The sequence below is a fragment of the Temnothorax curvispinosus genome, unplaced genomic scaffold (assembly GCF_003070985.1).
Source record: "Temnothorax curvispinosus isolate PA1 unplaced genomic scaffold, ASM307098v1 QBEX01011427.1, whole genome shotgun sequence".
NCBI lineage: Eukaryota > Metazoa > Arthropoda > Insecta > Hymenoptera > Formicidae > Temnothorax > Temnothorax curvispinosus.
This window is the reverse complement of record NW_020221207.1, coordinates 1-13378: the sequence shown is the minus strand read 5'-3', so window position 1 is coordinate 13378 and position 13378 is coordinate 1. Positions and strand designations below refer to the sequence as shown.

The following is a 13378-nucleotide window of genomic DNA, read 5'->3' as shown; positions in this document are numbered from 1 at the left end:
ATTGTCTTTTCTCTCTCTACTGCTCTCGATGAGAGTTTTAATCCCTCTCTCTTTGACATTAACTGTATCACCGCGGGATAACGTCTCCTCACAAATAAAACACTGCTCTAAATTCATAATTTTATTTTAGTATATAGAAACACGAAAAACGAAAAACACATGCAACGTTGACCAAAGCCAATGCTATACTAAATTTTGACTTGAGCCCAGCCACCGAAGGATGTATTGTAAACAGGACATTGTAAACAGTGAGATAATTGTCATAACTATATCTTTTAATTTATTTAAAATCTTGAATGCTCCTAGCTTTTAACAAGGAGTGTTTATAGCATTGTCGAGTAAATAATACAAAGCCAGATGTGTAAAACGACAACGGTTCACTAGCACAATAACAACGCCATTTACCTGGCAAATGAGATACGGCGAGATAGAGTTGCTAAAACTGTTTGTTACAAAAAGTATCCTACTCCTGCCGGCTTTAGCGCCAAAAACTATTGGTCGTAGGAAAAAAACCTATACTTCCTTTTTTGTACGGAATTTCCTACAATATTGCATTAAACTATTTTAGCCTATGTCTAATGGAAACCGAGATATTTGCAAAAAACCGATTTTTCACCCCTTTCTTCCAAGATGGCGGCCGAAGCACACCACGGGGGAGGTGGCAAACTTTATAGTATGTCATTACTGACACCCAAACAAAGCAATTAAAATTTTTTGCAACTTTGTCCTAATTAGTCGATTTATTTGTTATTTTTAACGACGTGCCTACTGGACTAACAATAAGAGGGGCGAAAGCGGCCAATTTCACGCCAGGGCGGCATAGCGGGCGGAAAGTAACCACTTTCCGCCCTAGAGAGGAAAGTATAAAGTCCTGGCTTGAAATTGACCACTCTCGCCTCTCTTTAGGCATGGAAGTCGAACTTTCCGTAAAGGTATTATGAAAAATATGGTGTGCACCTCGGGACGAAAGACTCGTGTGATTTGCCGCCCATATTATCCATGTTATATATTACCCATACCGCGTCGATCTGTTCTCCTATTACCGGCATAGGAAAATTTTTTCGTGCCGTGATCTTATTTAAAGTGCGATAGTCTACACACATTCGTAAACTCCCCTCTTTATCTCGTACTAATACGATTGGCGATCCGTACTCTGAAGTGCTAGGATCAATCATGCCTCGCGCTAACACGTCATTTAAAATAACGCGTAATTTCTTTTTCTCATCGATCGATAGTCTTCTAGGCGCAAAATGAAAAGGCTGTTTCTCCTTTACTTGTAATTTAAGTTCGGCTTTTATTTTCGGTTCCGACGGTCTCTCAGTTTGTAAATATCCCGCTCGAAATCTTTCTTTAAACTTATTTTTAATCGCATAAGGCAAATTCGGATTCACGTCTAACGCATCGATTTCATCACTGACCACCTCATCCGTTTCAATATTTAATATTTCGCTTATTTCACTCGCGGTACTTTCATTATCTTTTTCGTCAGATCGTTTAGCTATCGTAAGATTTAATTTCTTTAATACGTCTCTTCCCAATAATAAATCACATTTCATGATGTGTTCAGGCACAACGCGTATTACCGCATCATTCGTCATAGCATTTTCGAGACCGATTTTTGCTACTACTACGCCCTTAATTTCTAATACGGAACCATTTATACCTTCGTAATGCTCACTCTCTAACTGCGTAATCGAACCCGGCGGAACAAATTTAGCTTTAATTAAACTTATCGGACATGCAGTATTAAGCTGTAAATTCGCGGAAAATTTACAGTCCACACCATTTGTACTTATCTGAATTTCCGCTCGCTTAAGATACTCGTTACTGCATTCGCACTGTACTACCACGTTAGAAATCTGAGCCTCTGCTACTTTCTGGCTCGCTCCCGATGAAGATGTCATATTTAATTTAAGTAAAGATAATTCTAATTTTAGAATTTTTTTTTCCAGTGTATTGGATGTTGCATGGAGATTCAGCAATAGTAAAATAATCTGCGCGATGCAATAAGCCCCAACCAGAAGAAGTAACGTTAGAAGCGTGGTCCAAAGAATCCTCGGGCCTTTCTCTTGCAGCCACTTCCTAATGCCAGTGAACCGACTCAACAGCCAAGCATCGAGTACGAGAAGTCTGACGAAGAAAAAGTACACATTGTGCGATAGCTTGTGCGATAGTAATCGATAAGCTTGTCCGCTTGCGATCCTTCTTGCCCGTCCTCGCTTGCGATCCTCATTTCGATCTGGAACTTAAAGATACGGTTGCGCTTGTGAACGATCAGGTACGTATATCTATATTGCACGCTAATTAAATTATATATATAAAAAACTTAAATGCATTTAAAATTTTTGAGTTGCAGTTTCCCTGGGGCTTTAAAAAATTGTAAGTGAAACTCCCCATATTGTAGTATATCGTTAAAAAAAGCATAAGAAAAGAAAATTTTTGGCGCAACCCAGAAATTGATACGTCAATCCGTTCGGGAGTTAATTTGGGGTCAAAGTTTGAGAACGCCAATATTTGACCTTAAATAACTTTTGAATGGGTTAACGTATCGATCTCTATCTTGCGCCAAAATCTTTTTTATTTTATTCCCTTTTAAACGATATACTACAATATAAGGCGTTTCATGTAAGAAATTACAGGTGTCGTTTACGTGAGCTTTAAACGACCATCTAAGGTCAAACAAATGACACCATCTTATGTACCCTTTAAAATCATACAACTTTTGTCTGAAACATTTTTCTCTAAAATGTTGCGTTTACGAATAAATCGGGTGATACGGGTGGTCTGAGACACCCTGTATAAGCATCTCATTTAAATAATTAGATTTATTGCGAAAAATATTACCTCAGCCAGGGTTCGAACCTGGAATCCCCTCATTCCGTTTGGGTGTCGTCCTCGTGTTTAAGTTGTGTGTTTCTATTACTACGCCCCTGTGGAAATCCTTTCTTGCTGCCCCCAATCCTGACACCTAGCCCCGCCTAACTTTGGTTTGAACGGGCCTACTTTACAGCCTACAAGAACGATACCCACACGGAATGAGGGGGTTCCAGGTTCGAACCCTGGCTGAGGTAATATTTTTTGCAATACATTTAATTATTTAAATGAGATGCTTATATATAAGAATCAAAGATTACATGACGCTAATCGAACCAAATCGTGGTCGTATTGTCTTGACGATTATAATGGCCAGTAGAGTCAATTAATATTTCTATTGTTGTTTTATTATTTGACTGGCAAAGTAAAAAGTAATTTATTGTGTTAAATATTTTCTGTTTGTTTTATGTAATAAAAAAAAGAAAAAAATGTGCAAATTAAAAACTTGTACATTGCTTCCTTATAATTACAGATTGCTATCATTGCTCTTATTTTACTTCGCTCACAAAATTCCTCTTATAAAGAAGCTTATATTTTATTCGATGCATAATTATTATTAGTTATGCATTATTAATTTTTATTAGCTTGGTTTCCTCATAGAGGAAGCTTTATAAGCGAAATAAAATAGGAGCAATGGTAGCAATCTGTAATGATGAGGAAGCAATGTGCAAGTTTCTAATTTACACACTTTTTTTAATTTTAAATTTAATCTTTTTACATACATTTGATAGAGGTTAGCTACAGCACAAATGGAGTTTTACGCAATGTCAATCGATGTTGACTTTGGGGGTTCAGGCTACATGGTCCATATATGGACTTCGCATATGGACCTTTAATCGCGTATAAAGCTGGGTCTAATCAACTATCAAATCTTAAAGAATTATATATATATATGAAATAGGGGTAAAAAAGACTGAAGAATATAATAAAATCATAAATAACCTGATATCTTAAAATTGGCGGAAGTTAGAGTAACCACGAACATTTCTCAAAAAATCCAAAATTTTATAAAGAAAAAACCCTTTTACCGATTATTGTTAAATTCAATACCAACCTTCTTTTAAAAATACTCTATGTAAAATTACATGTATAACTTATACATGTAACTTTTTAATCAGAAATCGGTAACTTTTTCACCGATCCTCACCAAATTCAATACCTTCCTTAAATGATATTCTATCCATCAAATAACTTACACATTTTTTAAGCAGAAATCGGTAACCCTTCACCGATTCTCGCAAAATTCAAAACAACCTTCATTTAATGATACTCTAAAATTACATGTACATCTTATACACTTTAAGCAGAAATCGGTAAGCTCTTCACCGATTCTCAATAACAATCTTCCTTTAATGATACTCTATCCATCAAATAACTTAGGGTAGACCGAAACGAATCGGATCAATATAAGTTTTAAGACAGTTTTTGTTTTATCGTGCTAATTACTAATTACTAATTGGTGGTATCAAATTCTAAGGCGGAAAAGTACCTCCAGCATTATTTTGAGGTTGCTGCTGTTGCTGTTGCTGCTGCTGTTGCTGCTGTTCGATAGAGTTGACACCAGATGCTTGTAGAGGCTGCGGAGGCACCTGCGGTACAGACTGGAGAGAATTTTGCTGTCTAAGTGGTGCCATCTCTTTCCGATCTATATAATAAGTATATGCAATTTTTTATTCGTTTTTATTAAATATATTTAAAAGTATTTGACGCACGACCATTCGAAAGATGAATTGATTTTCTTATATTGGGATTTAATATGAGTGTTAAATGATCGGAGTCTTTAAATAGAACAAAATGTAGAAGATCGAGTTGCATTTAATTAAAAAAATGTTTTTAAAAAATGTACAATAATCGTCATAAAAATTCTAAAGAAAATCAATGGTTTAGACATAGTCATTCTTCTCCACCTTGCACACTTTTCCCAATTTTGAGCGCTTTCCGTGCCATAGCCATTGCGCCGTTCTTAATTTTGTGAACGCCGGTTTTCCGATTGGAATCTACACGTACAGCGCCTTCAATTCCACAGACTTTTACAAGGGCATCACTCTGCAAACCGCCCCACGCTTCCGGCAATAACATTGCGCGCTCGGAACTAACCGGCATACACTTAATACGATAACTATTCTCAGTCTTAGAAATGGCGTACTTTATTGATGGCGAGATGTTCATTTCCTCTGCCAAATAAAACACAAACCGCCACATATTTTGGCACCGCGATGATTGTGGCACCATTACTATCTCTCCGCTCGAATCAACCTTACAAGAATGTTTTACATTAAACGATAGTCGAAAGTATATCTAAAACAAAAAAAGAACTAGAAAAAGGGTTTTTCTTACTTCGAACCGATTCTCTACAGCACGTCGCACGTCTGTAATTGACGGTAACCAAATGTTCTTTGTGACGTGCAAAATTTCCAAAAATTCATCCTGAGCCAAAGCTATAGCTTTCTCAAATTGTGTCTTGATATTCTCATCCTGGTATAAGTTTAATCTGCTTACGCGCGCGCTTAAATCGGTAGTTGATCGATAACTGAAATAAATGCAAATGCAATTATTCTGGAAAAGCGTTTTGTAACATCACAATGGCTCTGCATCGTACATTTGCCCATTGTTATCTATAGCGTCGATTTCCTGGATAAACGTATCGTAAATGATCTTAAAGATTTCATCAACGTTTGTATCCTCGAGTACGTCCTTGGTTACGTCCGAAAGTATTCTCTTCAATATATCATGACCAAAATGGCAGTAGATCAATCCCGCACTGCTTAATTTATTTGTCCAATTGTACCCTGATTTCTTTACAATAGTACTCACTGATTCCTGGAATTCTCTGATACGAGGAAGGAAAAAATAACGATGTGGCGAAAACAGAGATTTTCTTTAATAGTGTATCAGTAAAAAGTATGTTATTTTACCTCACGTGATGGTCGTATCGATGTCTGAGAGGATCATACTCGCCGCCAACACCTACTACGATATCACAGTTATCTAAGACACTCCGATCTCGAGATCTAAAAATTTAATTGAATATCGGTAATTATGCATAAAAAGACCCTACCTGCCGATGACCTTGACCTTGACATATGTTGTTAAGGTCACCCTCCTGAGTGACCTTCAGAAGTTTTTAGCCGGCGGTCGTTTTTCGTTAAAAAGTTATTAACAAAAAAAGTTTGGCGACCTCACCGATTTCAATGACCTTGATATATGTTGTCAAGGTTATGACCTTCAGAAGGTTTTAGCCGTCGCTCATTATTCGTTAAAAAGTTATTAACAAAAAAAGTTTGGAAAATACGTAGGTTAGATTAGTGACGCGCTTTAAACAGTTAAATACTGTTAAAGCGCATCATCTAACCTACGTATTTTCCAAACTTTTTTTGTTAATAACTTTTTAACGAATAACGACCGCCGGCTAAAAACTTATGAAGGTCACTCAAAAGGGTGACCTTGACAACATATGTCAAGGTCAAGGTCATCGGCAGGTGGGGTCTTTTTATGCATAATTACCTGAATATCTATGAATTCTGCCACTTAATACCTATTTCCTATTTTTTTCGTTGCGGTATTATAATTTATATGCCAATTCTGTTTCTTGATTTCAATGTGTTAAACATTCAATGTGTTAAAGCTCTTCTCCGATAGAAAAATTGCGCAAATATTGTACAATAACTGCCTCATTCAATTGAGAGGAATTTCTCGATTATTGCATTAAGATGATTCGCCATAACGCAGCGGTTTTGCAGGCATGAAATTTCTGAATGATATTTACACAAAAAATGATAAAGTCAATTTTAAGTTTAAATTTTGCACAATTATTTACATATTCGATATTTAGAAGTAAAATCACCCCAACAAACACCGATTTTTTTTCTCGTCTAGGATTCAATGTGTTTTTAAAATTGCAGTTCCCTGCCTTTAATCTGCATGTAACATGAATTAGTTTACAAGAAAAAACAATTTATTTCGACCAAACTGATAATTTATTATAACGTTTATACACGACTCCTGGTTTTTGTATATATGACGACGTTCTGACCATTATTTTTGGTCCTTATCAAGTACACTCTAAAAACAACGAAATACAAAAAAACACAGATATCAAGCCAAAAATAAAGAACAATGAGAGAGAATAAAAAAGAAAAAAAGAAAGAAAGATATCGATACCTATGTCATAACCTTAAGTAGCTGCTCGAAGCATTTTGTTAGTTACGAGTTCTTTCCCGGAAATTCATATCTAAAAGCTAATTGAAAGTCAATCAGAATGCTAACACCAGAACATAATAACGGAGTTATTTACATGTAATCGAGTATCCATATGTTCGTGATTATTACAGTAATAGCATTGTAGCGGGAAGCCATTGTGCGACAATCATGCAATCTATTCTTTAAAACGTATGATATAACTATGAGATGAGACCATAATTGTCGAGACGGAGCAATAAGAGCAGCATGAATAAGATCGTAAATTTTGGTTTAGAGAAAATTGGAATGGCGATATTATTTCAGAGCATAATATTTGGAAAAACTTACAAAAACCTATTAAATATAGGTACTCAATTATTTCACAATTTCTTTCCAAATTTAATTTTCATATATTTGTAAGCTAGTTCGCCATAATGCTGCTGTTTTGCTGAAATACCATTTACTTAGAAATAAATTGTGCAAATATTTATCAATATTTACACTATAATTAAAAATTAAATTTCTACAAGTATTGTTGCAAATATTGAGACACGTAATTGCAGCATTCCAAATTTCATCCAGATTTCGTTATATAATTTTATAAATCTTTTTCTATCGGGGTTGGCTTTTAGTTAAGGATGATTACCTCACTATAGACGCATTCTTATACTGTAGTAGCAGCTTTAATAGTGCGCAGGCAAGAACCTCAGAGCAATGAAAAGGTCCATCTTTTGTGCCGATCCTCACGATCGACATCGTTGGGAGAGCAGGGCCGGATATGCACATTTCTTGCTACGTGACAAGGTTGGGGAATCCACCGAAAAGCGCGCTTCTTGATATAATCTATTGAAAATTTGGATATTATTATATTGACAGGAGAGGTCGTATCTGACTCTTTACCGATTTTGATCACCTTATTTTGTGGTAAATATACATATATGGGCTATATTAAGTCCTGTAAGAGCTTTTAATCGAATGCGCCATGCGCCTTCTAAGAAAAGTTTTTTATTCTTAAAAATTCGAGCGATCGATAGAGTACTTCACGATGAACTCACAATCTCACAAGAGTTATACGTTCGACTGCTTTCGCGTACAGAACAAGTTTGATTTTGTAATCGTTAGGGCCTATAGGGAAAACGAAGGCAAAACGCACACTTAACGAAAAAAGATATTTACGCAGAAACAGTAAGCTTTATTATAAAATTATTATAACATAACAAATCAGTATTTATTTTTCCTTATTATTTATTAATCAAACTTTAATCAAATCACAGATAAAAAAGATATTAAATGATTTTTAATATCTTCCTTTTGATCCATTTTACCTTCATAGCAAGGTAAAACGGTCAATTACTCCTAAAGGCAAAATGAACCTACCTATTTTTTTTCTGTGGCTTTGTCAATATCTTTAGTAGAATTTATATTTAGTCAGTCTTCTTTTTAAAGTAGTTTTTGGCACATTATATAAAGTCGATGCTTTATTGAAAGCCATTGCACCAGTAACAATTTTTACAATAGCATTTTTCATACTATTTTTGTCCCAAAACTGTCGATTTATTTTTCGTTTGTGGTTATCATCCATCTAAATTAATAAATAACAATAATAACGCTTGAACAATGCCATAACGTTATTAACAGATGTGTTTTGCTCGGTTCGTTTTGCCCGGTCCATTTTGCCTTTTGGATACTAATTAAATCACTCTCTAAACTTTAAGTTATGTTGTAATACTATTTAAAAAAATTTTTTTTACTTTAAAACCAAAAGAAACAATATTAATTTATATATGCGTCAGTAAAATTTATTACAATAAACCCAAAGATAAACTGAAGGCTAGTTGAAAATCATAAAATTTAGATCAAACCATAAAAAAGAAATCTTATCTTGTTAAATTACAGTGCCGACGAATGACAGTTTTGAGCGCACTGACCGAATGTGAATGGGAGACATACTATTTAATAACGCTGGTTACCACTACAGGGTGCTAATGGTTTAAATATGTTAGCGGTCCGTGTTATACCTACAGGTGCCGTTTCGCCTTCGTTTCCCCTGTTGTTAGGGAACAATACTCGACTGACCTTCTCTCCGGTTCCTACTCTAGTTCTAGCTGATCCTTCGCTTTTGAATGTCCTTAGCTTTCGAATTTTTTACCTGCCTTGGCAGATACGTTAGAATGATTGTCTTTATAAAACCTATGTATCCTTACGTTATTATATTGTTTAAGAAATTTTTAGAAAATGTATAAATTTTTAAAAATTAAAATAAAGAATAATAAACTTTTCTTACAAGGCGCATTCGATGAAAAGCTCTTGCAGGGCTTAACTATAGCCCATATAGATTCACCACAAAAAAGACGATCAAAATCGATGAAGAGTCAGATGCGACCTCAATTACGCGATGTAATGCTACATCAAGTAAATATATCACTATATTTGACGAATCCTCATCAGATCGTTACGAAACATGAGTTCTATTCGAAGCTTCAGTGCATGCAAAAAGTTCTTTTAACCCTAGAGAGCATTTCTTAATTTTCTCATACGTGAAAGGCCAAGCGGGGTAATAAATTACCCCAAACTTGTACCGCGTGTATAATGTTTCTATTTGTTGTTAGAAAACTTTGTAATAGATAATTTTGTTTGCTTTTTAATAGGAAAGACGATAGTAGTCATCAGTTTGTGGTAGTAAAAAGAAACAGTAAAAAAATTTCGAAAAACAAAACAAAGAACCAAAAATTTGGCTGAAATGACTTTTTTTATAAAAAATGCTGTAGTTTTTCATAAAATTCACCGATTTTAAAAATTCCAACAGATTTTGAAAGACGAATAGACAACCTTCAAGGGTATGTAAGCGACTTTTTCGTTTCTTAAAAAAAACATATTTCTTTGAACGTCTGAAGTAGAGGAAATGACGTAAAACTGTCGGATGGGAAAAATCGCAAGAAATGGAAAGTAAAACAGATTCTGTCGATTATTATTTATTTGAAAGGTAGTCAAAAGTTATAAAAGTATATGAAAACAGTAAAATTAACTCCACAAAAACTTTACAAAGTTTTAATCAGTTGCTGTGCAAGAACAGCAAAAATGAAATAATTGACCAAATCTTAAAGAATTATATATGAAACAGGGGTAGAATTTTCCGGGTAGTGCTATAAAGTGTATAATTTTTTGTTACCAATTTTCACAAAAAATCTGAAATATACTTTACTGTGGTAAATGTCGAGCGTAAACGGCCGAGTAAGGGTAATACGTTACCCCAAACAATTTTCTTTTTTGGTTACAGCTGCAGCACGGATCTAACGCACTCGCTGAATGACGGAGGTCGACTGCCGGATGACTAAACTGAATTATGGTTATAAGGTCTCGGTATGAAAACTAACCTTCCTAAGGCTGCGGTCCATTTGATGCTACAAATGCTTTGGAGCGTTCTTTTTCTCCTTCTTTCTTTATTGAAAGAAAAGAGAATCCCACGCAGTCTTGTCTGCGTTCATACATTAACATTTCCATGCAAGTACATATTATGCATATTTTTTTATTATAATACAGATTATTTTTATATACTAATACTTTCAAAAGTTGCTTTGAAGATTTAAGAATTTCACATAATATTTAGTAATATTATGTAAACTTTAATTATTTTCAGAAATAAAAAAATAACATTAAAATTATATACAAAATAAGATTTTTACTATGTTTATTCAACAGATTCAACAATGGAGTAGCGTATCATATGTTTTATGTAAAGTTATATCTGATAGTAATATATTTATATATGCATGCATTAAATACTTATATAAATGAAGAATACGAATATAATAAAAAATATTTAATTTCAGAAAATAACGATATTTAATAAACTTTCTAGTCATATTTAATATTTACCTGCTTGCCGAATGTCGACTATTATCCAGTCATCTTTAGCATGAATCACAGGTAAAGACGGGTTTTGCGGTGTTAACCATTTTTTATCGGATCTTTTTAAGGAAGATTTTGTCATTAAACTTATGGGTATCCACCATTTACCGTAACTGCAGTGATGAGGGCCATTGAAATATTGCGTCAGCAGTCCGTAAAAAGGTATTTCTTGTGTCCATCTTATGATAAGATAATGCTGGTAAATTATCCATTTTAAAAACTCGTGTGATATATGATATTGATCCGTTAAGCGATTGGCTAATTTTTCTTGTACGGATCAAAATTCATTGACAGTCAATGAGCTAAATTTGCTAAATTAAAAAAAAAATTATTACTATTGACGATAAAGAATTATAAACATCGGTTAAATATATGAAAATTAATGAGATAGAGATAAGATATATAAACGATGTTAAGAATTTAAGGAATAAGGTATAATAAAATATGAAAAGAAGTACATAAAAAGAGAATGTTGTTAAAAAGGAGAAAAATAAATACAAAAAAAAAAAGGATTTTTTAAATATACAGCAAGTAATGTGAAAGAACAGTACAAAGATTTTATTGCAATGTGAGACTTACTGAATTTGTCTTTATTTGTTTGTGTTTTACTCACTATTTGTGGAGACATGTGCGGCCACCATTTCGAAACACCTCATCAGTAACGATGTTTTGGAGCATTTGCAAAACAACAATTTCTATGATCATAAATATTCAAATTTTAATTAAATTTATTTGAGCCAACTTCTTTTCTATACATTTATTTCTTTCATGATATGTATTTTTACAAAAACTGTATATAGCCAAATATTCAATTATTAATAAATTCTTATCTTTGATGTAACGGAGAAAACTAAAAATTAAATCAATCTGCGATAAATTATTAATTTGCGGATGATTCATATTAAAATGAGAATCTAAGTGAAGAGAATCGTATTGACTCTGAACTATGAACAAGTCCATCATCTGAGAATTATTGAAGAACTGAAAACAAAATTTTGCAATTGTATAAAGACTAGATCATATATTTTCATTGTGATTTAATGCTGCCATGCTCATTATGCAATAAGAGTTTTGTTATTTTAACCCTAGACAGACTCACTTATTTTTCTCATACGTGAATGACTCACTGGGGTAATACGTTACCCCAAACTTGTACCGCGTGTATAATATTTCCAGAATGTTCTTAGAAAACTTTATAATAGATAATTTTGTTTGTTGTTTAATAGGGAAGACGATAATAGTCATCAATTTGCGGTAGTAAAAAAAAAAAACAGTAAAAAAATTTCGAAAAACAAGAAAAAGAACTAAAAATTGGACTGAAATGACTCTTTTTATAAAAAATGCTGTAGTTTTTCATAAAATTCACCGATTTTAAAATTTCCAACAGATTTTGAAAGACGAATAGACAACCTTCAAGGGTATGTAAGCGACTTTTTCGTTTCTTAAAAAAAACATATTTCTTTGAACGTCTGAAGTAGAGGAAATGACGTAAAACTGTCGGATGGGAAAAATCGCAAAAAATGGAAAGTAAAACAAATTCTGTCGATTATTATTTATTTGAAAGGTAGTCAAAAGTCATAAAAGTATATGGAAACAGTAAAAGTAACTCCACAAAAACTTTACAAAGTTTTAATCAGTTGTAGTGCAAGAACAGCAAAAATGAAATAATTGACCGAATCTTAAACAATTATATATGAAACAGGGGTAGAATTTTCCGGGGAGTGCTATAAAGTGTATAATTTTTCGTTACCAATTTTCACAAAAAATCTGAAATATACTTTACTGTGGTAAATGTCGCGCGTAAATGACTCACTGGGGTAATACATTACCCCAAACGATTTTCTTTTTCGGTTTTCAGTTGCTGCACGGATCTAACGCACTCGCTGAATGACGGAGGTCGACTGCCGGATGACTAAACTGAATTATGGTTAGGTAGGCTAGTAAAATTAGGTTTGAAAATGGCAAAACGGATTGACAAGCCAATTTTCTGAGGGTGAGTAGAGAGTCATAGGAGATATCCAAATTCACAAAGTTCCAACAAAATTTCTCTGTGCGTCGGCGGCCATCTTGAAAATAAGGGTAAATATTTAAAGTTTGAATATCTCGGCTTCTATTGGTCGCATATTGTTCCTTTTTTTTAGTTTTGTAGGGAAAAATATTTTCTACAACTTTTGTTCGAAAAAATTTGTAATAGCTGTCAAGGAAAAAAAGTTGAAACCAAAAAAGTGCCGCCAATTAGGGGTTGAACAATTTTATTGACACTTATATCGCCCCCTGTTAGTTTGATAAAAAAATGTTCCGATAAAACTTGTAGAAGATTCAATTCTCTACAATTTTTGTATATATTTTTTTGCGGTGGCTCAAAAAACACTAGAGATAGAGAGCGCCAAAGTTGAGTGTATCTAGTAAATGCTCT

General features: G+C 33.8%; 1 protein-coding gene across 1 annotated transcript; it reads right to left on the bottom strand.

The window, feature by feature from the left end:
* Positions 1-4346: 4346 nt before the first annotated feature.
* Positions 4347-11141, bottom strand: LOC112461455 (UPF0160 protein MYG1, mitochondrial-like; the record flags this gene model as incomplete). Its single annotated transcript, XM_025026695.1, has 8 exons — positions 4347-4519; positions 4782-5130; positions 5212-5404; positions 5456-5704; positions 5790-5885; positions 7700-7810; positions 10786-10810; positions 10930-11141. Coding segments are annotated over 8 exons (1408 nt in total), but the record flags the coding sequence as incomplete, so codon positions are not given.
* Positions 11142-13378: the final 2237 nt, after the last annotated feature.